General features: G+C 51.6%; 1 protein-coding gene across 5 annotated transcripts in view; it reads right to left on the bottom strand.

Moving 5' to 3' along the window:
* LOC148640065 (atrial natriuretic peptide receptor 1-like) overlaps positions 1-26,427 on the bottom strand; it is a 52,564-nt gene that overhangs the window by 2,237 nt on the left and 23,900 nt on the right. For all 5 annotated transcript variants that reach the window (XM_088621170.1, XM_088621172.1, XM_088621169.1 and 2 more), the window contains exons 6-22: positions 25,616-25,751; positions 14,668-14,762; positions 13,283-13,415; positions 12,472-12,556; positions 11,863-11,983; positions 10,768-10,842; positions 10,081-10,158; positions 9,572-9,676; positions 8,488-8,559; positions 8,227-8,386; positions 7,980-8,135; positions 4,581-4,749; positions 3,886-4,032; positions 3,142-3,265; positions 2,968-3,036; positions 1,675-1,849; positions 581-679 (exon numbers count right to left, since the gene is read on the bottom strand). In XM_088621170.1, coding sequence (XP_088477296.1) covers positions 581-679; positions 1,675-1,849; positions 2,968-3,036; positions 3,142-3,265; positions 3,886-4,032; positions 4,581-4,749; positions 7,980-8,135; positions 8,227-8,386; positions 8,488-8,559; positions 9,572-9,676; positions 10,081-10,158; positions 10,768-10,842; positions 11,863-11,983; positions 12,472-12,556; positions 13,283-13,415; positions 14,668-14,762; positions 25,616-25,751 — 1,999 coding nt within the window. The remainder of the gene's footprint in view (positions 1-580; positions 680-1,674; positions 1,850-2,967; positions 3,037-3,141; positions 3,266-3,885; positions 4,033-4,580; positions 4,750-7,979; positions 8,136-8,226; positions 8,387-8,487; positions 8,560-9,571; positions 9,677-10,080; positions 10,159-10,767; positions 10,843-11,862; positions 11,984-12,471; positions 12,557-13,282; positions 13,416-14,667; positions 14,763-25,615; positions 25,752-26,427) is intronic.

A 26,427-nucleotide genomic window follows, 5' to 3' on the forward strand; every position in this document is an offset into this window, starting at 1 on the left:
CTGTACTGTGCTTTTACCCTGATCTCACTGGGCTGTACTGCACTGTACTGTGCTTTTACCCTGATCTCACTGGGCTGTACTGCACTGTACTGTGCTTTTACCCTGATCTCACTGGGCTGTACTGCACTGTACTGTGCTTTTACCCTGATTTCACTGGGCTGTACTGCACTGTACTGTGCTTTTACCCTGATCTCACTGGGCTGTACTGCACTGTACTGTGCTTTTACCCTGATCTCACTGGGCTGTACTGCACTGTACTGTGCTTTTACCCTGATCTCACTGGGCTGTACTGCACTGTACTGTGCTTTTACCTTGATCTCACTGCACTGTACTTTGTTGTTACCATTCTTTTATAAGGGCTTTAAAAGGAACCTTTTTTTCTTGTTCAACATCATTACTAAAAAAGGCTCATTGTAACAGTGGGGTAAAAGCAACAAAGTCTCACAAAGATTACATTTTTTTTAGTTTTAGTTTTTTTCTCTTCAGTTACAGCAGTTAGAAGTCAAGTAGACAACCAGAATTTTGAAAGTGTGATAGCACAGGGTCCTATATTTATTAACTGAAGGTGCCGATATCTCACCCTCTCCGCTGGATTCCATTCGAGAAGCAGTGTTGACGGTATCACCGAACAGACAGTATCGTGGCATCTTCAGCCCAACCACGCCAGCGCACACTGGGCCTGCCGGTAAAACACACAGCACAGGGTGAGACAGACCCAACACAGAGTCAGACAGACACACTGTCAATATTATATATAGGTGCATATATGTATATTCAGTCCGGAGATCTTGGCCAGATCTGGACCAGGTCACTGTAACCCTACAGTCCAGAGATCGCTGGTCCAGTCTGGGTCACACTGTAACCCTACAGTCCAGAGATCACTGGTCCAGTCTGGGTCACACTGTAACCCTACAGTCCAGAGATCACTGGTCCAGTCTGGGTCAGACTATAACCCTACAGTCCAGAGATCACTGGTCCAGTCTGGGTCACACTGTGACCCTACTGTCCAGAGATCACTGGTCCAGTCTGGGTCACACTGTAACCCTACAGTCCAGAGATCACTGGTCCAGTCTGGGTCACACTGTAACCCTACAGTCCAGAGATCGCTGGTCCAGTCTGGGTCACACTGTAACCCTACAGTCCAGAGATCGCTGGTCCAGTCTGGGTCACACTGTAACCCTACAGTCCAGAGATCACTGGTCCAGTCTGGGTCACACTGTAACCCTACAGTCCAGAGATCACTGGTCCAGTCTGGGCCGGGTCACACTGTAACCCTACAGTCCAGAGATCACTGGTCCAGTCTGGGCCGGGTCACACTGTAACCCTACAGTCCAGAGATCGCTGGTCCAGTCTGGGTCACACTGTAACCCTACAGTCCAGAGATCACTGGTCCAGTCTGGGCCGGGTCACACTGTAACCCTACAGTCCAGAGATCACTGGTCCAGTCTGGGTCACACTGTAACCCTACAGTCCAGAGATCACTGGTCCAGTCTGGGTCACACTGTAACCCTACAGTCCAGAGATCACTGGTCCAGTCTGGGTCACACTGTAACCCTACAGCCCAGAGATCACTGGTCCAGTCTGGGTCACACTGTAACCCTACAGCCCAGATCCCGGTAACCCCTAGAGCCAGTTACTGTGACAGAGCCATGTGTCCAGCACGCTGGCCCTCACCGCTGTGGATGCCGATCCTCAGTTTGAGCTGCTGGTCGGGTCGGTGCCGGATCCTGAAGGAGCGCACGGCCTCCAGCAGCGCCAGCGACATGCGGGCGATCTCCCGGGCATGCAGCTTGCCGTTCCGCACGGGCAGCCCCGACACCACCATGTAGGCGTCACCGATCGTCTCCACCTGGAGACAGCGGCAATCAGGAAACGCTTACTGGCGGACCCCACCGATCCCCCATCAATAATCCGCGCTCAGTCCCAGACGGAATCACGGCCGGCACTACGCTGATTGATCCACCAACGCCGCGGACTACTTTTCCATATTGTGATCAAAAATTGCAACAGAGCCCGAATCATGATCCAGGATCCCAGACTGTTCTCCCCCTTGCACTCCGGCAAGCAGCACCACACCATTAAACCATTACAACACTGGGCTTTAAAACAGCCTCCATGCTACAGCAGTGTGCATCATTAACTGCTAATTGCACAAAGCCTCAGAGTTCAAGGCGCCTCTACACTTGGCACTTTCTGACCACAGATCTACTGTCCTGTGTGTTAATTGCTCTGTGCTATCTGTTATATGTTGTGCTTTGTTGTCCTGTCACTATAGTCATTCAATATGATTATTTTCTGTTTTGTAATGTGCAGGCTGCGTGAGAGTGTTGCATGCTGTCCTGTGCACGTCCCGAGAGAACAGCGCGACTATGAATCCCAGTGTACTTGTACACGCAAACAGGTAAAGGCGTTTCGGCTTTGGAGCCCTCTCCAGCTGTGTGTTTATTGCTCTGTGCTACCCGTTGTGTGTTGTTGTGCGTGTTGTACGTGTACATAAACCCCTCCCTCTCTCGAATGAATAATGGCTGCTCAGCAGTATGGCAGAGCGGTGGAGAGTGCAGGCCTCCTCATCAGGAGCCACACTGTAGATAAGCAGCGGTCACTGCTGGACAGACTGGTGTGGGAGGCAGTGTTGAGTAATGTGACGCGGTGCTGGCTCGAGCCGCCATGGTGAGGACAAGCCACAGCGCTGGGGACCGGCTGGTCCTGATCTGCTGCAGGGCGGTACTGTGTGCTACCTGACTCGACCTGCAGGGGGCGGCGTGCTGTGACGATGCATTGAGAGGCTGGGCTGTACTTTACTCAGCTTGTGTAGCAAAGAGTCTTAGGAGGGGAGAGAAAGGGGACGAGACAGCTTTGACTCTTCCTCTACACGCCGTGTTAGGATTATTCTCGGAATCTAATAAACAGCGCCGGCTCTGCTTGCGCAGATCCCAAAAGACACAGTGCACGGCTCCTGCCTGTTACCTTGTACACGTCGAAGTTGTCAATGATGGCGTCGAAGCAGGTGTAGAGGTCATTGAGCAGAGTCACGACCTGGGACAGAGAGACGGGGGAGACAGTAAGTCAGCATGCTGCTGTCTCTGTGAGCTGATGTCAGAAGGTGTATGACATTATCGCCCGGACAGGCGTGCGCAGTACCTGCATGGGGGTGCTCTCGGCAGACAGGGCGGTGAAGCCCACAATGTCGCTGAAGTAGATGGTGACGGAGTCGAAGGCTTCAGCCTGCACTGTCTCCCCTCTTTTCAGCTGCTCCGCCACTGAGCTGAGACACACAGAGGGCTGTCAGTCCCCATGGAGCTTTTTTCTTATCAACATATTCCTCCTGGGAAACTGCCCTAGCTGTACTCGGGAAACCCTCCCCTCATAGCTCCTCTTCAGCAAGAGACCCTGCCCAGGCCCCGCCCGCCTCCAATTAGCCATGGCCCTAGCTTTGATAGCCCCTCCCTCTTCTCCTCCTTGGCCCCACCCACACTCCCATAACAACAGACATGCTAATCGCCAGTGCAGCAGGAGTAATCAACTCTAAAGGATTGCTTGCGTGAATGGCTAACAGCTGACCATAGTAAACTGCTGTCCCCTTTGTTCTGTACAGAAACAGACCATTTTTTTCCTGTTATTGAATGCTATTCCACAGGCCCACTCTCCCAGCACTGACGTATAAATTGCATCACACAGCACAGTTACTCCACGCATTGAACATGCTCATCACGCTGTCCTTCGTGCGTCTTGCCTTCTCACTGTGCATTCTGGAGACTGACCGTGCCTTTACCATGACTGTTCTGCTCTGTGATACCTTTGATATCTCATGGCCCTTTGCTGAGAAAAGAGCAGCACTGTCTGGACTAATGGCGGTGCGGGGGCGCTCCTGCCAGGGGCACTCACTGGGGCAGGATCTGGTAGAGCAGGGCTTCCGCCTTGCGCTTCTCCTCCAGGTAGGCCTGGGTGCGCTCCTCCACCAGCTCCTCCAGGTTGTTGGCGTACTGCTCCATCCGCGACAGCAGATTGTCCAGGATGTTGGTCCTGCTGTCCCTGGGAGGAGAGAGCTGCAGGTCAGAGCTGGGGGAGGTGTAGTACAGTGTAGTACAGTGCAGAAAGGTGTAGTACAGTGAAATATAGTGCAGTAAGATGTGATGCAGTGTAGTGCAGTGCAATAAACTGTAAATAAGTGCAGTATAGTGGAGTAAGGAGCAGAGCAGTGCAGTACAGTGGAGTAAGGAGTACGGCAGTGCAGTAAGGTGCACTACAGTGGAGTAGGAGCAGAGCAGTGCAGTATGGTGCAGTGCAGTACAGTGGAGTAAGGAGCAGAGCAGTGCAGTATGGTGCAGTGCAGTACAGTGGAGTAAGGAGCAGAGCAGTGCAGTATGGTGCAGTGCAGTACAGTGGAGTAAGGAGTAGAGCAGTGCAGTATGGTGCAGTACAGTACAGTGGAGTAAGGAGTAGAGCAGTGCAGTATGGTGCAGTGCAGTACAGTGGAGTAAGGAGTAGAGCAGTGCAGTAAGGTGCAGTGCAGTACAGTGGAGTAAGGAGCAGAGCACTGCAGTAGCTCAGTGCAGCAGCAGGGCCCAGTGCACACAGACCTGTTGAACTTGCGCAGCAGGATCTTGATCTGGTGGAACTCGGGGCGCTCCACCGTGTCCTCGGCCCAGCAGCGCTGCATCAGCTGGCCCAGCTCCTCGCTGTGGCACTGCGGGTTCACTGTGGGGCGCAGGTATGGCCACTCGCCCAGGGTCACGCGGTCGATGATCTCTGAGGGGAGAGAGTGAGGGATGCAGGGCTGTGGAAGCGGTATGCTGACTCACACAGAGAAACACCCACATGATGCTGACACATTACTGATATTACTCAGACACCGCGAGGAAGCAGTACAGGAGGCATCCAGAATGTTAGCATATAGCTAAGGCTGTAGAGTTTAAAATTTTTTTAAAAAATTGCTCTAGAAAGTATCCAGTTAGTACAGTACACTAATAAGATTCCATTTAGGTTACTGTGGACGATGTTCGGAAACAGAAGCTCTGGAATCAGTTCAGAGAAGACTGACAAGATACATGCCAGGGCTTGAAAGATTGTCCAGCCCGGACAGGCAAAGGGAACTGAATCGCTAGAGTCTTGAACAGTCTAGCAGCCTACGAGACCTGATTCACAATAACAAAGTCAGCCCTCCGGACTTCTTCAGCAGCAATGGTGCAACACAACCCAGAGGACACAGCAGGCAGAGGCCATGACTTACAGAGGTCACTGACCAGTGGGAGGACAGAGGTGGAAAGAGTGGAACAGGCCCAGTGATGACCAGAGTCCCCCACAAAGCGGAGCTCAGACTCCCCAGTAATTCAGACCCTGAAATTGAACCTTTATTCTGTATAAAGGCTATTTGCTAATTTGATTAATATTGCTTATTAAAAATGATTAATTATTTAACTGTTGGTCAATGGTACTTTTTTATTGCCTACTATGAAAATAGACAAATACACTCAGCAATACAGGGAAGGACACAGACATGTACACTGTAACACAGAGAGACAGAAACACAGACACACAAAGATGTACTGACACAAACCAAACACTGTCACACACGAGCACAGATGCACCGCTAGGCACAGAAGGACAGGCACACACACGGGACACACATGAGCAGTGCCACTCTGCAGCGGGTCTGCTGTCTCTGTCCTTATCTGTGCCCATCTCCATTAGCCTGGCAGCCGGCACAGGATGTGGAGGAAATTCAATCTGGCCTCAGCCCAGCGCCCGGCTGCAGGTCATTAACATTTCCTTAATGCAATTGGCAACGCCGCGTATTGATTCAATATTTCGAGGAAATGTGATTTCTCCCGCCTGAAGGCTGTGCGCAGCCCTGGGCAGATACACTTATAAAAAACCCTCCCATAGCTAGCAGGCTGTTCTCTTGGGATGTCCACCAGAGGAGGAGGCCTGTCTGTCTGCTGGACACTGACCCCAGCGTGTGATGGACAGCCCCTCAGTATTTGTCTGTCTATCCACATATCTGTCTATGTATTTATCTCTGTATCTGTCACTCTCTGTATCTGTGTATCTCAGTCTGTCTGTACAGTATCTGTATGTCTATGAATCTTATGTTATGTTTCTTTATTAGCCCTATACAATTTCTTGCATTAGGAATGCGTCTTTTCGCATACCCCAGCTTTTCTCCAGGGAGACACAGACACAGAGACAGGGAGAGAAGCTTGGGGTCAGAGCGCAGGGTCTGCCATTGTACGGCGCCCCTGGAGCAGTTGGGGTTAAGGGCCTTGCTCAGGGGCCCAACGGAGTAGGATTCCTCTGCCGGCCGCGGGATTTGAACCGGCAACCTTCCGGTCACAGGCGCAGATCCTTAGCCACAGAGCCACCGCTCCAGCCCCAATCTCAGTCTCTCTGTATCTGTACAGTATGTCTGTGAATCTCAGTCTCTCTGTCTGTTGATCAGGTGTTCCTATGCTCTGTTGTCTGTTGCCCAGTGTGCCACTGTCAGTGTCCAGTGTCCTGCTGTGGTTTTAAACAGAGCTCTGATTTTGACCATGTTGTCTGTGACTGGTGGTTGACATCACGTCTCCTGGACTTGTGGACAATGGAGTCGCTTCCTTTTGCATCCGCTTAGTTTTGCTTGAAATTTGCCACCTGATTTCCGCGTTTTGTCAGGCCGAGAGAAAGCCGCTCAGAAAGAGGACCAGCTCTCACCGGAGCTGAACCCCGTGAACTCCCATGCCCAGCAACAGAGGGGGCAGCATGGCTGAAGAGAATGTAGGAGGCTTCAATGCCTGTTGGTTACAGCTTCACAGGCAAGAAGCTGACAAGCTCTACCACAGGAGCTGCAGGCAAGGCGATTCATCCTTGTCCATTTTTCAGACAGGACGTCACACAGACGGGAACAGATTCGCCAGGCTGGAAAGTGAGGCTCAGGGGGCCTGGAGTCTGAAACGGAGAGCCCTAGGTACAGGGCACAGAGAGAAACAGGCCACCTGGGCCCATCACTCTCACTTCCCCAGCATCTTCCTGGCTGTGAGCCACAGGGCCGCGGGGTACAAGGGCAGAGCAGTGTGCAGCCCTGAGCAGGCGACAGCTCTCGCTGTCCTGATTCAATCTGCTGCAGCACCATGACATTCTTCTTGGCCGCTGTTCTCTACATAAAAGGGAGGAACTCAGACGGCCTGCAGGGTTTCATTTGTGCTATATTGCTGCACTGCTAACACAGGTAATTACTCTACTCCCATTTTATTCTGAAAGTCATTGCCAGGGCAAATCCCCTGGTGAACAGCGGCACGGCCCTCGCTAAGCAGGAGAAAGAAGATACCGTGTCCAGTGGACACACTGTCACGCTCCCTGAAGGGATGAGGAGTGAACACACGGGATAATACTGCTGGCAAAGAGATTCCAGATCCGTTTGGTCCCGATTGTGAAACAGAACCCAACGATGCAAGGGGAAACTACAGGGACATGCATCAAAAAAACGTGCATCAAGAGTATAGCTGAGTCTCCCACCTTCCGGGGAAAATGAGGGAAAAAATGAAAGACCCAGTGAAGTGCAAGACTAGAAACAGAACACCCCTGGGCTGAGACAGGCCCTTTAAAACAGTCCTGACGGGGGGGGAATTGTAAATGAACACACAGATAGAGAGGGATGGCACTGGCTTCCATGGCAACCGTGTACTGGTCCTGGTACCTGGTGCTGGGGTGCCCAGGTACAGCCTGCCCTTCTTGGGGAAATGCAGGGGGGGTTTAGAGAGAGATTGGGTCCTTTCACTCCTTCCTCTCATCAGAGCCGCTCTAACCCTGGAGCAGAGAATTTCAAACAAACCCACCCAGGTACCCAGAGCGCTGGCGGATCTCTCCTTCAGACAGCAGCGCCGCTCACCGGCCCCCTCTCAAGCCATTAAACAGGGCCTGACAGATACGCTCCCGCAGAAGGCTGATTCTGACGTCCAGGGGCTCGAATGTTGCGGGGTGAGGGTATCGGCGGGGAGGCTGACCTTTGGGACTCAGTAGCTCCCCCTCCAGGTAGAAAGCCCCCCGGCGCAGCGCGATCTCCTGCAGGATGATGCCGAAGCTGTAGACGTCGCCCTTCTGCGTCCCGCTGGGGAGGGGGCCCTCGGCCCGCAGCAGCTCCGGGGCGCTCCACAGCTTCCCTGGACAGGGACAGAGGGCGGGAGACAGGCTGGATCAGGCCCGCAGAGGAGCTGGGACTCTCGCCGGGGCGGGGGCGCGCGGGACACTCACGGGCATAGAAGGAGTGCGCGTCGTCGCACTCCGCCTCGCTGCGGAAGCTGGCCAGGCCGTAGTCGGTGATCTTCAGCACGAAGCGGCTGTCCACCACGCAGTTGGAGGACTTGAGGTTGCCGTGGGACACGATGACGCTGTTGTGCAGGAACTCCATGCCCTGGCGAGGGGGGGAGAGGGGGAGAGAGGTGGGAGGGTGAGGGGAGAGGGAGAGCGCGAGGGCCAGATGCCGGAGTGGGCCCGCCTCCGTTCCCGGCTCACCTTGACGATGTCGTTGATGAGGGAGTACCGGAAGATCCAGTCCAGGTTGATGCTCTCGTTCTCCATGATGTCCTGAGAGACACACAGCGGGGGGGCTCAGCGGCCGCAGTCACGAGACAGTTTTAACTGGGGCTCTTTAAGGGGGTAAGCAATTCTATTATCATATTTCGGGGTTGGAAAGAATCAGCACTGATGAGTGCATTTCAAACTGCCATGAGAGTAAAATGTTCACGGTAACTCGCAAAACCACCCGTTTCCATCCCAAAACAGACACAGTTTCCAGGTGCTATGTGCCCTGCGCCCTGTTCTGTGACTCAGAATGACATGCTGCGGTCCTGTGACACTGTAAACAGGCAGGCTTGTGAATACATCTCTCTTAACCCACTAGGAACACTGCTCTGGATTTCGAGAGGGTTTTGCTGACAAATACTACTTGCATGTTTATTTACAGCTCTGCGTGCAGATCACGTTTCTGTGGTGAAATGCCTGCCGCACAAGCTGTCCTTATTCGCTTGTATGTCAAAATGTGTCGATTCCTTCTAGAGCGTCAACAAATTTTTTTTGTTACCGAGATGAAATAACCAGTGTGAGAAATCGGGACTGCGGTCCCCTTGATGCAAGTGGAGTTCCCGATTCTTGTCTTATCATTAAAGCATCCAGGGGCGTGCCTTTCGTGCTGGTCGGGGTCAGGCTCCCACAGTGTGCACACAGCGTTCACTCACACCCTGGCCACAATGTTACGACCACGCACGGCACCTAATTAATCCAATCATCTGATTAATCCCTCACACCTGTCCTCCTCACTATTTAAACCTTCACTTCCCACTTCCCGACTCCCGGAGTTGGAGTTGCTCACCCTGGTGAGCACTTCACTACGGTAAACTCTTTCCGCACGCTTTATCCTGATTAACTCTCCTGGCTTTTTGTCTCTTGGATTATCGCTTTTTCGGACCTCTCTTTCGGATCTGTTTGTTCCTCGAAACCGGACTAAGCACCGCATAGGGTTCTTCTTCCTTGACGGCATCGGCCCGTGACACACACAAGCCACAGAAACCCTGAGCAAGTCCTTCCTGCCCTGCGGTACCTGCAGGCTGCCCCGGGGGCAGTATTCGGTGATGATGCAGATGTTGGGTGGGTCAATACAGGCGCCGATGAAGCGGGTCAGGTGCTCGTTCTGGACATCTTGCATCTACAGGGGACAGGAAGGACGAGGGTCAAGGGGCAGGCTGGCAGACACTCAGACGGCACGTGCCTGGCATTGTCTCTGTCAGGCACCACCTGGGAAACACTACCCTTTTGATTGCCATAGAATAATCAATACTAGACAGAAACCAGTGGCATGATGGCAAATGACATGTCCTCCTTTCTGTGCTCATAGTCATACTGAACACTGACTGCTAATCTCCAGTACTGCCCACTGCTCTCAGGTCAACAGGCATGTTGTGTAGTAATCAAATGATTAACTCCTCTGCCTTGACTACCTATCTATCTGTATCTGCAGGTACAGGTCATTTTTAGCCACACCCCTCCCCTACCACTCTATGTGTAAAGAAGATCTTCTTCTCACTGGTGAGCCTGGGACTGGATACTCACATGCTTCAGTTCAAACAGCACCTTCCTGGTCAGCTCGATGCGTTTCCTGTTGATGTATTTAATGGCCACAATGTTCCCCTGCAAGCCAATAGCACTCAGTTTAGTCTCCTGTTAGCAGACCATTGAGGAGAATGCTAGCAAAAAAAGACATGTGTAAAATTGCCTCTAGCGTAAATTTCTATGACATAGTTGACTGTCCTTGTAGTAGCCTAATCCATATTAAAACCCATTTTTTACCCTTTATAAAAAAATACTGTGGGATGCCATTGTAAAACCTCAGTACACTACAGTAAAGCCCAGCACGATCAGGATAAAAGCACAGTACAGAGCAGTACAGCCCAGTGAGATCCGGGTAAAAGCACAGTACAGAGCAGTACAGCCCAGTGAGATCAGGATAAAAGCACAGTACAGAGCAGTATAGCCCAGTGAGATCAGGGTAAGAGCTCAGTACAGTGCAGTAAACCCCCTGTGAGACCAGGGTAAAAACACAGTACAGTGCAGTAAAGCCAAGTGAAATCATATGAACACAAAGGTGTTATAGTAAAACCAGATACAAACTGTGGGGAATCCGTAGCAAAGCCAAGCCAGTGGAGTTCAGCCTAGTTAGATGAGGAGACTGAGATCATGCCATGCAGAAGGGCCAGCAGCCTTCCTGGGATAGAACATTCCACAGACTGAACTTCTCACCTTGTAGCAGCCAGTCTTTGCGAAGATCTGGAAGTTGCCCTCTGTAGTCAGGAGAGACCCATAGTTCGACCCCCTCTGTGAGACACATGGAGTCTTTCGGTCAGTGCTGGCCTTCTCAGACACTGGCCCCCTGCTCTAAACTGGACCACCTCAGGGCGTTGTGACTTCTACCTTCTGTGCTTCTTAATTAGGAAACAAGCTCAGCTGCTTACAACCTCTTGCATCAGTTAAGATGCTAAACCCTTGTTGTGGTGGGGACGCTGTTGTAATGCGGACAGCGAGCTGACAGATGCCTTGCTGATGCTGATGTCCTGTCCTGCAGCTTCCAGATTAGGAACACGTGAGAGTTTTGGATTCATTCAGCGGGACAGCAGCGCTGCCCGGCCAGGAGAGCCCAGCTCTGGCCTCGCGGGCCGTGGGCAGCTGACACACACTCCCACGGCTGCGTTCTCAGCTCTTGGCCTGAGTGACGCGACACTGGAAGACAAGGGACGGGCAACTTCAAGTCCCAGACACCAGAGACCTGCAGCTACGTTGCAGTTAGTAACTAATACAGACCCAAAAAGAGCAATGGTGCCCACATGGGGAGAGAAAGCCACAGGCCCTGAGATCTGGAGCCACCTGACCTGACTGAAGGCCAGACTATGACTGGATTGTGGATCTAAGTGGGCCAGAATTTCAGGAAAGCCCCATTTTTTTAATTAGTCTTCCAGGCCCAGACAATTCCCCCAGATGCCTGGACAATCCCATTCCACCATGTCCTGAGTACTTGGTGATCGGGGGGGGGTACCTAATATTTTGGCTAGGCAGAGACCTTGGGCTCTCTGTGTGTGACAGAGACTATGTGGAGTCAAGGAGTGCTGTGTGTTTGGTCTGTGTTTGTGGGATCATTGCATTACTATCATCCCAGGAAGACAAGAACTCCTGAGACTTGGGACCTCCTAGTTAGATGTGTGTCTGTGTGTGAGTGTGTGAGTCTGTGTTTCTGTGTGTAGATGTGTGTGTAGTTGTACGTACAGAAGATGCGTGTCTGTGTCTGTGTATGAGTCTGTGTTTGTGTAGATGTGTGTCTGGGTCTGTGTGTGTGTGCCTCACCAGGGACAGGGTGAGCTTGCTGCCTGCGCTGCGCAGAGTCTTCTCCATGTTACTGATCTGAATGTCCTCCCAGTGGATCCTCCACAGCTCTGCTGCCAGCTCATTCTCCAGCTTCAGCTTCCTGGGGGAGAGAGACAGGACGCTGTTCTCACACATCGCCAGCAGGGGGAGCTCCAAATGGGCTCTGCCTGTGAAGTCTGCCAGTGTAACTGGATGCAGTGATAAATATCCCGCACGAATGAGGGATGATGCTGAAGTGCCCCCCACAGGGGAACCTCTTATAGCACTCTGCCTGCAGCAGCTGAAACTGTCACAAGCACAAAACCTGTCCCAGTTCGGAAGTGATCTCACTACCTGCACAGGTTCTTTAAAAAGTTGCTTTTCTAAATAGATGTTTAAATTGTGAATTGCAACTTGGTTATTTAGGTTTAAGTGTTATCAGCTGTTGTTTTTCTCCCAGTTGACTAGGGTCTGGAGCTGGAAATCGGCCTCCGTCTGTGTTAAAAACTGTAAGTGTCCCCGTGAGACACAGTAAATAAAAGTTGTTTTTCTGGCTGCTCTGCTCAGGACTGCCCACAGGGGGCGCCACAAGCCACAGCACGCGCTGACCTGTATATGAAGACTGCGATGATAGTGCTGAAGAAGAGGAAGAAACCGATCAAGATGGTCATCACCTGGAGCATCGGCAGGACTCCTGGGAACAGCCAAGAAAACAGAGACATTTACCCCCCTGTTCACCTGCTCTGGTTCCTATTGCCCTGTTGGAAGAAGCTCACAGCTGGGGCCCCACACAGCCAGAGCTGGCACTTGTCTGGCCAACTCCCAGCTGGCAGCCCACTGGAGCCCAGCACTGTGAGCCTGGCCCGTCCCTGGAGGGGAGACTCCTGGGAAAGCTGAGGCTGCTGCAGGAAGAGGTATTAGTGGGACCAGTAGGGGGCGCTCACCCTGCGGTCTGTGTAGGTCCTAATGCCCCAGTACAGTGACAGGGGCGCTTTACTGTAAAAAGGCGCCATCCTTCAGATGAGACGTAAAACCAAGGTCCTGACTCTCTGTGGTCATTAAAAATCCCAGAGTGTTTCCCGAAAAGAGTGGGGGTGTTACCCCTGCAACCTGGCCAGATTCCCCCTGGCCTTTACCAGTCAGGGCCTCCTAATAACTGAACTGTCTTCAACCCTGCTCTCCTCACCACTGAGAGCTGGTGTGTGGGGAGTGTACTGCAACCCTCGCTGGCTGCCGGCACATTAGTCTAGGACACTTATCAAGCCCTTTAAATCTACTTAAATCCTGGTTGCTGTTTTTCCTAGTGAGCTCTAAACCTGCAAGTTATCCCGTGGGAATCTGTCAGAGTGGTTTTTCTGTTCACTCCGAGTTGGAGTGGAGCTGGAGGCGGAGGGGGTCCCGAGACAGGGCACGGGCCCACCTGAGTGGCACTCGTCGTTCTTGAAGCCGCAGAGCGGGATGTCCCGGGGCGGGCTGCCGTCCCCCGGCCACTGGAACCTCACCCCTGGCACCTGGCTGATGTTCTTCTCCGTGCCATTGTACACGAACACCACCTGCGGGAGACGGGAGCACAGCCCTCAGCAACACGGCAGCTCTCCTGCTGGCTGGCCAGTGTTACTGCATCTCTGCTGCCCTGATCTCACTGGGCTGTACTGGTCTGTACTGTATCTCTGCTGCCCTGATCTCACTAAGCTGTACTGGTCTGTACTGTATCTCTGCTGCCCTGATCTCACTGGGCTGTACTGGTCTGTACTGTATCTCTGCTGCCCTGATCTCACTGGGCTGTACTGGTCTGTAATGTGTCTCTGCTGCCCTGATCTCACTAGTCTGTACTGTATCTCTGCTGCCCTGATCTCACTGGGCTCTACTGGTCTGTACTGTATCTCTGCTGCCCTGATCTCACTGGGCTGTACTGGTCTGTACTGGTCTGTACTGTGTCTCTGCTGCCCTGATCTCACTAGTCTGTACTGTATCTCTGCTGCCCTGATCTCACTGGGCTTTACTGGTCTGTACTGTGCTGTGCTTATTCCATGGTCTCAATGGTGACACTGGTGTGTTGTTTTCATACTATGCTATTCCTGACATTGAATGGTTGAATGATCAGCGAACAGCATTGCTGTAAAACTGCAGCTTATAGAACAATCCTAGGCTTTGGGGTTTTTTACGGTCTCCCCTGCTGTTCTCAACTGAGGAGAGGGCCAGATACAGTTTTTTCTTACTGACCTGTGCTGTTCTGTATGAGTCAGTAGACAATAAAAGTATTTTAGCACTGTGGTTTCCCTCGGGGGAACATCTTTAGCACAGCGATGATAAATGGCGGGCGGGATCATGAGGAAGTCAGATTATCTTGGGTTTCAGTGGGCAAGGGCATGGGGCTGTGAACCGGCCCCCACCTGACAGCAACAGGAAGTGTTTGCAGTACAGGATGTACTGATACACAGCAGGATGAGGCAGGCCTGGAAATGACATTTCAGTGTGTGCTATAATATAGGAAAGGTTCCCATCCAGAGGAGTTTCCTCCACTCATCCTGGCTCACTCCCAAAGTTTCCTCTACAGCTCCTCGATCCCAGAACTTTGTCTGGCCATTTCTTGAAAGTTCCTGGGGACTCCTGGGCAACACAGCTGAGCAAACTGCACCCAACGACCCCCCCCCCCAACCTCTCTCTGTGTAAAGAAGTGCCATACTTCATTACTGAAATGCTCCTGCGTTTAGCCTCATTGGGACTGAGTTTGCCCGCTCTTTGCCAGTGTGCCTGTCAGTAGCGGTGAGTGTCGGTGACGCTGGGGCGCGGACAGGTGCTGACCTGGAAAGTGCCAGTGTTGTTGTCGGTCATGTCCCAGAGGGAGAAATCAATCTCCCGGTCGCCATGCTCATCGATCCGTATCGGTCCTGTCACTCCTGGGGGAAGAGAGAGGGAGACAAAGACAAAAGCCGTGAGCCCGGCCCCAACTCGTCTCGGCGACACCTCGAAACTCTATCTAGTGCAGAGCTGGTGCAGTGACGGTCACAGAGACCCCGTGTATCACGCAGGGCCTGATGCAGACAGGAGGCTGACACTCAGCCCTCGGGGGTTACAGGAGCACAGTGTTAACGGCACAGGGCACGCATGTAAGCAGTGTTAAGGGTGGGTGTCTTTCGGCAGTGATTGCTCCCACCCCTGGAGGCACCCCAGGGGGTGGGGGGGGGCTGCTGTGCCCAGCCAGCTGGGTCCTAACTCACACACACCGCACACTCACCTGACACTGCTGCAGCCAGCAAAATAAATCATTAACCACCACATCTTGATTTAGTGAGGGCTCATGGCTCATCCATTAACTTTCACCGCTCACCCATAAAATCTGTGCGGGGCCGGGGAGAGAGAGAGAACCAAGGGCTGCATCTGTGCCGTTTTCCACAACGCTGACTTCACACTGTTGCTTCATTGAAAAGGAAGAAATTGCTAGAAAATCATTCAGCTTAGAAAATTGAAATTGCCATCTTTTCAGCGCAGTGAGGTTTTCTATTTTCATTCCAGCTGATCTTTTGATGACCGGATTGACACCTTTAATGGTTTTCTGATAGAAGTCTATTGGTCGCTGAAAACAATTAAGAAAGCTGAAGGCAAAACTACTCAGTTCAGCAACCGCAGCCTCTCTAAGGCTCTGACTATGGCAGAGCTACAGAGCAGACTCCCAGCACAAAGCACTCTGATCCTCTGATCCACAGTGTTGTCAGTTAAACTCCTACTGCACTGCAGTCTGATCCACTCCAGGGTTTACAGTGTGATCAGAGACTCCTAGTGCATTGCAGTCCGATCCATTCCAGGGTTTACAGTGTACTCAGTTAGACTCCTAGTGCACTGCAGTCTGATCCACTCCAGGGTTTACCGTGTACTCAAGAGACTCGTAGTGCACTGCAGTCTGATCCACTCCAGGATTTACAGTGTACTCAGTTAGACTCCTAGTGCACTGCAGTCTGATCCACTCCAGGGTTTACAGTGTGCTCAGTTAGACTCGTAGTGCACTGCAGTCTGATCCACTCCAGGATTTACAGTGTACTCAGTTAGACTCCTAGTGCACTGCCTGGTTGAAAGCCTGTTTTAACAACAAGCTGTTAAATGGTGTTTGTCGAGACACCTCCTCCCCCATCATACGCTTATTCCCTTATTTTCTGTCTTGACATTGTTTTATCTACCAGTGACTGGTGATGATGAAAACAGCTCCTCACAATCTGTGCCGCACAACGCCTGCGTGTCTATTAATTAGGCTAATTGCTGATCAGGGCTGCAGCTTGTTTGCTGTGTTTGCTTTGTGTTTTGAACAGGGAGGTTTAAATCCTACTCAATTTCTCAGCATGTAAAATAGCACAGGATAACCACCCATTCAAGAATATTTGAGCGCCGACGGTGTGAATTGAGCCTCCATGTTTAGGCGATAAGACAGCCCTCCACAGGATGGATTTGTTTTCTGTGATACGTGGTGGCACAGTCACAGCAGAGAGCAGTAAGTCATCTGGCTGTGGGCCGGGCGCAGTCTGTGGAGACCCGGTGCGTCGTGCGGGCCGGTGCAGGAAGACGACAGAGGGGGGTGGCGAGGGCGCAGCGGGCACTGCTAGCCCTCGCCACAGGAGGGCCGGTGTCCGGAGAGCAGCGTGAGGCCCGGCGGGAACGACATGGCGTGGCGGCTCGGAAGCGCGGTGGGCCGTCTGGGGCAGGGGGTCCAGGGTGGATCCCATGGGACCGAGCTCCAGCAGGAGTCAGAATTCCAGTAAGAGGGGAGGGGAAGCGTGCTGGGGCCGCTGGCCTGGCCCTGCCCAGGCAGCCAGGCTGCAGCAGCAGATCGAGGTGAGCTCGTCGGAGCTCTCGCAGTGCTCGCGAACAGCAACACCGGAGAACTGAGACGGGTTCCGGGAAGGTCACAAACGGGGTGGGCTCTTTTTGGCACAGGAAGCTCATCTGGCTGCTCGGTGTCTAAGTGGTCTGAGGGCCCCGTCCCGTTGTTTCCTGAACCAGTTTCAACAACATGGTGGGCCAGTTTTACAGCCGTCTTTCCTGTCCTAAACACAGACTCTGGGCTAGAGGAAAATCAGCTGGCCTTGTTAAGTCCCCAGTTTCTACAAGCTTCATATGTCAAAATTTAACATCACTACGATTTTTTTTCAATTAAACTAACAAAGATTTTCTGAGTGATGGACTCCTTGGGGTAACCTTTACTGAATTTCTCCAAATCAAAATCTCACATCTTCCATTTTAATTAAAGGAAGACGTAACTCAAGATATTAGTGTCAACAGAGTTTAATTAGTTAGTCAGCTCCAATTGGAGTTTTTAATTTGTGGATCTGCGGAAAACCTTTAGAAAAACACAGCTGGGTCTGTTTTCCTACAGCTCATGGAAGGGCCCTACATGCTCATGACCACAGCGGGGCCGATTCTGGTAGGGTGCAGGGCCTGACACAGACGCTCACACTCACAGCAGGCTGTGTCTGGCTGGGTGCAGGCCCAGACACAGGCGCTCATGCGCAAATGGGGATTGGCAGAGATGTGTATAGAGACAAGGTCAGACGCTCAGGCCTGTTAGGCACTGTGCAGGGATTTGGACTGCATCACGCTTGTAACTGGAGCCCTCCTGACATCTACGCCCCCTACCCTTGTGCCTCAGAGCCTCTCCCTTTCCCCTCTCCTCTCCCTCCTCTCTTTCCTTCCTTTTTTCCATCTGTTTCCCTCCGGCGGTTTTCTGTTGCCTGCCCCCTCCCCTTCTACCACGGCCTCCCTCATCCTCTCTCTCTGCCTCTCACTTCACCTTCTCCCTGTCTCCCTCCTTCCATTTTCCTCTCCCTGGCCACAGCTCCCGCGCCCCTCAGCGAACGCACGCTGCTGCAGAGACGTATTGATCTCCTTAAGTGGCCGCCGGTATGTGCAGCAGCTTAGAGACCGGAGGCGTCGAGGCAGTACAAACGGCATAGCGCAGGCCGACAGGCAGACAGGAAAGCAGCTGGGCAGACAGACAGGCTCTTGTGCCGAAAATCCAAAATGCATTTATGCGAGAGACAATCTCGACGAATGAAGACACCTGAGAGGAACCTACAGCGTTGTGTAACAGTGTGATGACTCAGCAGTCTGATGTTTTTTAAAATGGGCTAAATCGCTGTCATTTTGAAACAGTGGAGCTCCATGTCGAGTAACAGGTATTTACGGCGATTTAGCGAGGAAGCCGCAGGAACGGGTGGAAATGTAGCCGTGGATGAGCGGGGCTGGGGGTGTAAGAGTCTGGGGTGAGGAGAGGAAATGTGTCTGACAGCTGTACCATACGCACAGCTCTTCCCGAAGAAACACTGGTGCCCAGATTTATTCCCCGATTCCCAGTCTCGCCAGCCACACATTTGAAGCCGACAAGCTTTAATGAAACAGAACCGGCTGCAAAGTGATTTTCCTTAACGATTAACGATCAATGAGAAAGCAGTTTCTGACATCTTCAGCCACACAAACGCTCAGCTTACGAAGGCCGATGTCTCCGCTGCTGGGGATCATTGATCGACTAATTGGCTGAGTAGAGACTGAGATGTGGATCAGGCGATATACAGATCCCAATCCTTATCCGGAAAGTAACCCGCAGCCCTGAAAAGGAAAGAGCCTGTGACTGGTGGTCAAGAGGCTCTTGTCCCATGTCCAGCGGAGTCGAGAAGGACAGGGAGATTCCAGCGAATATGTTTGCCTTTGTACGAGCCTCACAGTCAGGAGTGTGCTAGGAAGGGGAGGATATTCTGCAGGACCCTAACACTGCCCCGAGCTTAAGACATATGTCACTGATCACATGCTCAAGTGACATTCCTCTCCTCGTCCAAACAAGGTGTTTTTGCCCCCTGCAGTGCCAGGAGGAGGCTTGTACGTTACCAAAAAGACGCCTAAACCCTGGAGTGGACCAGACTGCAGTGCACTAGGAGTCTAACTGAGTACACTGTAAATCCTGGAGTGGATCAGACTGCAGTGCACTAGGAGTCTAACTGAGTACACTGTAAATCCTGGAGTGGGTCAGACTGCAGTCCACTAGGAGTCTAACTGATCACACTGTAAATCCTGGAGTGGATCAGAGAGAGGCGGCACCAAAACACATCCAATCTGCTCTCTGCGTGTGGCTTCAATCTGCCACCGGGCCACAGGGCCGGCCTGAAGGTGTTTGGGAGATGGGAGGAAACCGGAGGTCCTCCTGAAAAATTCACACAAGTGGAGAACACGCAGACTCCACGCAGACAGTCCCCAAAGCTGTGGAGCCGCAGTGTGAACCGCTGAACTGTGCAACCTCGAACAAGAAGAGACTCTGTGTTGGAAATCTTCTGATGCTGCAGATTGTGAGACACACTGAGGAACTGAGAAATCTAAAGAGCTCACTCCAGCCCTCTGGCACTCTGTCCCTCCAGCCCAGGGCCTGTTCTGCTCGGTCACCCCTGTGGACGAGAGCTCCGAGTTTCCTTGATGGACACTTGTGGGACATTGGAGTACGCCGGAGCCTGGGAATGGAAGCAGGCTGATGGATTTAAGGACTGGGAATGGGACGAGCAGGATCGTCCCATAACCAGCTTCAGAGTTGTGGGACTGAGGGGAGCTGCAGTGGTTTGGGGGGGGGTGCTGCTCTCCCTGTGCACTGCAGACCTCAGCCGACCACAGCCATCCCACACCATCCTGTTTGGGCACAAACCAGCCGCACATCGGTGCCCTGGGACACCCTCTCCCTCTCTCCAGACCGCTTTCGACTCAGTCGGGACACACCTCTCACTGCCCTTGCGAAATGCGCTCTAACTTTCCCAAAACTCATGACATCCTCCTGCAATGTCAAATTCCGCCCCTGCCCTGCCGTGTGAAAATTCCAGTGTCCTGCTCGCTGGAGAGTTATTGGTTTTTCTGGAGGATTTTCCTTCTTCTCTAATACTGGACTGGGAAGACCTCACAGCCGGACGTTTCAAAGCTGTGATTTAGTCCAGTCCTTTGGTGAGGTAAAAAAAAAAGAAAAAGCTATTTGGATCGGGATAGCTTGGAAACCTTTGCAAATCTCTTCGTACTGTGTTGTACTGTACAGTTCACTTCAGAATGATTTAGTGCAAAAGGTGCTTGAGAAGATGAGAAAAGTGTTATTTTGTTGAAAACTTATTTCAAAATGGAGTTTATAATGCAGGTTTGGGAAGGATGACAACAGCCTCAAGTTCAATCAGCCTCAGCTGTCAGCAATTCGTAACCAATGCTGACGTCATTTCCACACTTACAGTACGTGATAAATACTGTACTGTATTTGGTCACTCCTCACTCCACTCCGCACTGCCAGGCTCCTCGCCCTCAGTCAAGAGCCAAATTATCTGGGACTTAAGCGTTCAATAGGCCTTTCAATACACTGAACCCCTGGGTGATGTTATTCCTGGGGAGTTCAGCTGGGCAGGCTGATCCAGCACTGCAGAGTGCGCTGACAGGAGGAGAGCACTGCTTCCACAGCTTACTGGCTCTGTGCAGCTGTAGGGACAGATTTGGGGCCGGAGACGAGTGCACTGACACTTACTTTCGAAGTCTCTCCACAGCTGTCGGACACACCCGAGCAGAGAGAGGGTCTTTCTCTGCCTCCCAAAGTACCCCCCATGTCTTTCTCGCGCACTTAATGGGTGACACAAATGTTACACAGGAGCACCAACGAGCCGAGTTCATGGGTAAAAGCCATGTTACAGTGTGACCCGGTCCAGACTGGACCAGTGATCTCTGGACTGTAGGGTTACAGTGTGACCCGGTCCAGACTGGACCAGTGATCTCTGGATTGTAGAGTTACAGTGTGACCCAGACTGGACCAGCGCTCTCTGGACTGTAGGGCTACAGTGTGACCTGGCCCAGACTGGACCAGCAATCTCTGGACTATAGGGTTACAGTGTGACCCAGACTGGACCAGTGATCTCTGGATTGTAGGGTTACAGTGTGACCCAGACTGGACCAGCGATCTCTGGATTGTAGGGTTACAGTGTGACCTGGCCCAGACTGGACCAGCAATCTCTGGACTGTAGGGTTACAGTGTGACCCGGCCCAGACTGGACCAGTGATCTCTGGATTGTAGGGTTACAGTGTGACCCGGCCCAGACTGGACCAGCGATCTCTGGACTGTAGGGTTACAGTGTGACCCGGCCCAGACTGGACCAGTGATCTCTGGATTGTAGGGTTACAGTGTGACCTGGCCCAGACTGGACCAGCGATCTCTGGACTGTAGGGTTACAGTGTGACCCGGCCCAGACTGGACCAGCGATCTCTGGACTGTAGGGTTATAGTATGAGTGGACTGGACCAGTGATCTCTGGTTACAATAGGGTTACAGTATAACTGTAACAGACTGAAACCAGTGGACGTCTAGACAATAGGGATCAGGCTGTACTCATCACTGAATCATTAAAGTGACTTACTAGTCAAAGAAGAGTTAGAAAAGAATAGTTAAAAAAGCTTATCTTATCTTTGTCGTTCAAAGAGCTTTTGAAGTATGTTATGAGTGGGCTATTTAAAGCTATCCAGAATAATTAAATGCATATCATGTTGAAACTGTGGACTGTTCTCAGTAATTGTAGCTATTTGTGAATCCTTCCAGCTCTCCAGCATAATCAGGTTGGATTGAGATCAATCAGGTCTTCCAATGAGATTTCCCAATGTGCTCAAGGCTTAATCTCACTTCCACAATTACTTTAAAATTGTCCTACTTTAAAATAAAGATTGCTATTGAAAAGAGTAATTTATTTTTTGTCTACTTCAAAGATACATTGAAAATGAAAAATTAGTTCTATTTTATTTTCAGACAGGCCTTAAAACACAATGCAGTACATCACAATACACTGTGCTCTTGAATATCATTGTAATCAGCCCACAGATAAGAGCCAATCAGTTCAGCTCACAATAAGTCAGCTAATACTACTGTGTTTTCATACTGCATTTAAAAAATTATATGTGCTACCCTCATTCAATTAAAAAAATTTAAATCATATTAATGACTCCTCCCAGGCACTCATTAAACCCAGGGTCACACTGTAACCCTTCAGTCAAGAGATCACTGGTCCAGTCTGGGCCAGGTCACACTGTAACCCTACAGTCCAGAGATCACTGGTCCAGTCTGGGTCGGGTCACACTGTAACCCTATAGTCCAGAGATCACCGGTCCGGTCTGGGCCGGGTCACACTGTATTATTCCAGAGCTGTCAGTGAGAGTTGCCCTCCATCTAGAGCTCACTCTTCAAGATGCCTATACCGGACTGTGCCTTCATCTCATTGCTCTATTTTTTCACGCTAGTACAAAGGAATGAGAGCAATTAAAGGAGGTGGTCAAGCAGTTGCTGATTCAAAAATCGGGGGGAAGTCAAAAGAAGCATAATTTGATTTGAAAAAAATATATATAACTCTGAAATGTAGGGGAAAAAAATGACATGCATCACCATGCAAGCACTGTAGCGTACATCAGAGCAGTCACAGATGGCGTCGGAGCCCTCAGTCAGAGAAGTCAGCTTCACATTTCACACCGAAACGCAGGGAAGCAGAACGCAGAGCTGTCAAGCCTCAACTCTTTCCACAGATGACTCCAGGGCCGTCTGCAGGGTGGAGAGGAGAGTGTGCGTGCTGCTCTTCCGAGAGCCTGCTTCCGGCTGCAGTGGTATCGGACAGCGGACACAGTCAAGATCCCATTTTGGAAACCCTGCTGCATATTGACAGCGCATCAGTGGGATTAGATTGCGGTTTCAACACGCAGGAGAAAGACAGGTGCGCTGGGCTCTGGTTTCATCCTGATTAGGGTGCTTTATTTTTGCTCAGGCTCCCGGAAAGTGACAGACTCATCTTTTAATAAGCTCTTGTGACAGTGAGAAGCAGAGCGCGAGGGAGGAGAGGGGACAGAAACAGAGGCACTGACAGGGAGGGCCTGAGAAAGACAGGGGAGAGGGAGGGAGGGAGACCAGCGATCTGAGCAGTCGTGAACGTGACAGGCAGGATACTTGCTGTCCAGCACACCTGTAATTTGCTGCATTATGAAAGCCACACATGATATTATTCAGTACTTTATCCTGTTTCAGTCGGTCACTCACTATGTCCTACTGTGTAACTCTCATTCTTTGGGAAAAACAGGAAAAGCACAGTACAGGGCAGTGAAGCCCAGTGAGATCAGGGTAAAAGCACAGTACAGGGCAGTACAGCCCAGTGAGACCCGGGTAAAACCACAGTACAGTGCAGTGAAGCCCAATTAGATTAGGGTAACAGAGATACAGTACAGTGCAGTACAGCCCAGTGAGATCAGGGTAAAAACACAGTACAGTGCAGTAAAGCCCAGTGAGACAATGGTAAAGCAAATAAAGGCATAGTAAAGCCTGATACAAATATCGAAAAATAATGGCAAAGCAGAGTGTGAGTGTGTGCTGTCAGTGGAGTAAAGGTGAAAAATGTAATGTAGTTTACTTGCATCGGGGTGAAATGGAGGGTTGCACTGTTACAACGTTCACTATCTGCCAAAAAACAAGCGAATGCAGAAATGGAGGAGTTGGCCCTTTTTTGCACACATCTCCCAGTCCCCCCAGCCGCCTGTCTCTGGTATACAGTACAGCATGTACCAGCTCTCTGCAGTGTTTGAGACTACTCAAGAAGGTGCTTAGCGATCGTAGCAACAGTACAGACTGCTAAAATACTCAGAACTAAGCCTTACTCCTTCTCCTTCTCAGATGTGCGTCTTCAAAAACCAGCGTAAAAAATAAACACGCAGTATCTTGATGTGTTTTGACAAGACGCGAGTCCTCCTTGTTTGTTACAGTACGTGCAGCACAGGCTGGGGGCTTCTTTGTTGCATGAGGAGCTGACAGTTGGTTTACAGCCTTGGCGCTAGAGACTGTTTACATGTCTGGGTTAACGTCAAACACATGTCCAGTGCAGACAGACCCCAGCAGTAAGAGAGGCCTCTGGAAAAACAGGCTCTGTTTTTTGGGGAGGGACAAGGGGTCATTAACAACACAAGCTGGAGCAGATGGCCAGCTCCTGCAGGTCAGCTTTCACGGCACATTAAGGATGAGAGCCTGAACTCTGATACTTATTCATTCTGGGGTTCCTCGGTGGAAGTACAGTAAAGCTCAGTAGAATCAGTAGAGACAACACTGGTTCTGATCTCGACTGGGTCATACCGTAACCCAACAGTCCATCACTGGTCTGGGTTCTACTGTAACCCTACAGTCCAGAGATCGCTGGTCCAGTCTGGGTCACACTGTAACCCTACAGTCCAGAGATCACTGGTCCAGTCTGGGCCAGGTCACACTGTAACCCTACAGTCCAGAGATCACTGGTCCAGTCTGGGTCACACTGTAACCCTACAGTCCAGAGATCACTGGTCCAGTCTGGGCCGGGTCACACTGTAACCCTACAGTCCAGAGATCACTGGTCCAGTCTGGGTCACACTGTAACCCTACAGTCTGGAGATGGCCAGTTGCAGTTTGGGACAGTGCGGTATGGAGGCAGAATCCAGAACAAAGAAGAATGAAAGAGGACTGAAGGAGAGGCCCCCAGCCTTTCTCCCCCGGTGATGTGTTCTACGCTGCTCAGTGCTGACGTGCTGGGGAGGGCAGCGCTGTTCTGCCTCAGTGTGACATGGGGGCTGCGGCTCAGGGGGGCCGATGAGAGAATTCGCAGCGTCTGCACTTCTACTCCGTGTTGTTTTTCCAGGCAGGAGAAGAAACACCTGTCAGCACGATACTTCCGGGAGCAGGGCACGAGCATTGCAGGACGCTAGCTTTACAGACGACGATCAGTAAAAACATTCTCATTCACCCATCCTGTGGTTTTGAGCTTGGCTGACGATTATGCTCGTGGGCTGAGCTTTCTTGTGCTTTCGCAAGAAAGAGAAGCGGAGAGGAGACTCTTTGTGCCGGTCAGCAGGAGGGGGGCACAGCGGTTAGCCCAGAGGGCGAGCCATTGGCACTGCCAGGATTTGCAGGGTGGGAGAGGGTTAACAGAGATAGCCATCGGTCGGTGGGAATCTTAAAGAAAAAGCTCGGAGAAGAGAAGAAGGGAAGGAAAGGAGAAAGGGATGCTGGGAGGAGCTCACTACACGATGAATCAGGCCCAGGGTGAGGGACAGAGGCGGGTCTTGTCAGGCCTGAGGCCTGTACTGGTAACAGGGTGGGTCAGCACTGGAGCCAAGGCTAGAGATTATTAGCACTGTTCCTGAACAGCTCCGATCTCTGCTGGCTTTTCAGGAGGCGCCGTCCATGACAACAAGAGGGAGCGACATTCCTCGAGGCCTCAGTCACTTCAGCAAAGTCATTATTGCCCAACACATTAATAGAGATGCCTTTCAGCTCTCAATCCATTGCGAATTAAAAATCCCGTAGAAAACCTGCAGGACCTGGGCCTCAAGGAGAGCCCTGGCCTATTCCTGGCTCGATGGAGGTGGAAGGCAGTACTGGTGTTCAAGGAGCTCAGACCCAGACTGTCCTTGTAGTACACAGGAGTAGACATGCAGAGCTGTGAGGGGCCGGTTGCCCACTGGCCCAGCTCTGGCCCTGATCCGGATCAGCAAGCCTGGCTTGGCAGGGCTGCTGCTAGCTTTAGGCTTAAGTATGGGGCTGGACCTGGGGCTGTGGCTGAGGTCAGGTACTATATACTGTATATATAGTATGGGTAGATACTGTACAGTAGTAGCAGGTTTGACCACGATGATCTATATAGTGTAGCCTTATTGTGGTTCTATCCTGGTTTTGACCCAGTTTCCAACCCAGTTCTGATCTGGTTCTGGCCCATACTCACCATAGTAAGTGCGGTTCCACATCTTCTTGGTGACTGTCTCCCCCTTGGGAGGGATCTCTCCTTCAGCCAGCGACTCGTTCAGCGCCAGGCTGTACAGCATCACTCCATCGTGGAAGCTCCCAGCGATCAGGTTCGTCTGGGGAGAGAGGATGGCAGTCTGACTCCAGGTTCATGGGAGCCCAGGCCATTTCGGGTTTTCCTGAAAGGTGTGGGCTTTCAAAGGACAGCCCCATGACTGGAACAGGAAGGAGGTTATACTGTACATAGACTTTAATAGTATGCATGAGTATATGTTTGACATTGACTTCATTACTTGTCAAAAACATTGAATAAAACATATTTTTTGTGATGGAAGTGGCCAGTCTTGGTCGTGGAGGGCCGGTCATTGTGTCTGCTGGACTGTCCAGTCCTGGTCCATTGAAGGGACTGGTCAGTGTGTCCGCAGGGCTGTCCAGTCCTGGTCCTGGAGAGGCTGATCAGCATGTCTGCAGGGCTGTCCAGTCCTGGTCCTGGAAGGTGGTCAGTGTGTCTACAGGGCTGTCCAGTCCTGGTCCTGGAAGGTGGTCAGTGTGTCTGCAGGGCTGTCCAGTCCTGGTCCTGGAAGGTGGTCAGTGTGTCCGCAGGGCTATCCAGTCCTGGTCCTGGAAGGTGGTCAGTGTATCAACAGGGCTGTCCAGTCCTGGTCCTGTAAGGTGGTCAGTGTATCAACAGGGCTGTCCAGTCCTGGTCCTGGAAGGTGGTCAGTGTGTCTGCAGGGCTGTCCAGTCCTGGTCCTGGAAGGTGGTCAGTGTGTCTGCAGGGCTGTCCAGTCC

This window comes from Lepisosteus platostomus, chromosome 26 (genome assembly GCF_059453375.1).
Source record: "Lepisosteus platostomus isolate fLepPlt1 chromosome 26, fLepPlt1.hap1, whole genome shotgun sequence".
Classification (NCBI taxonomy): Eukaryota; Metazoa; Chordata; class Actinopteri; order Semionotiformes; family Lepisosteidae; genus Lepisosteus; species Lepisosteus platostomus.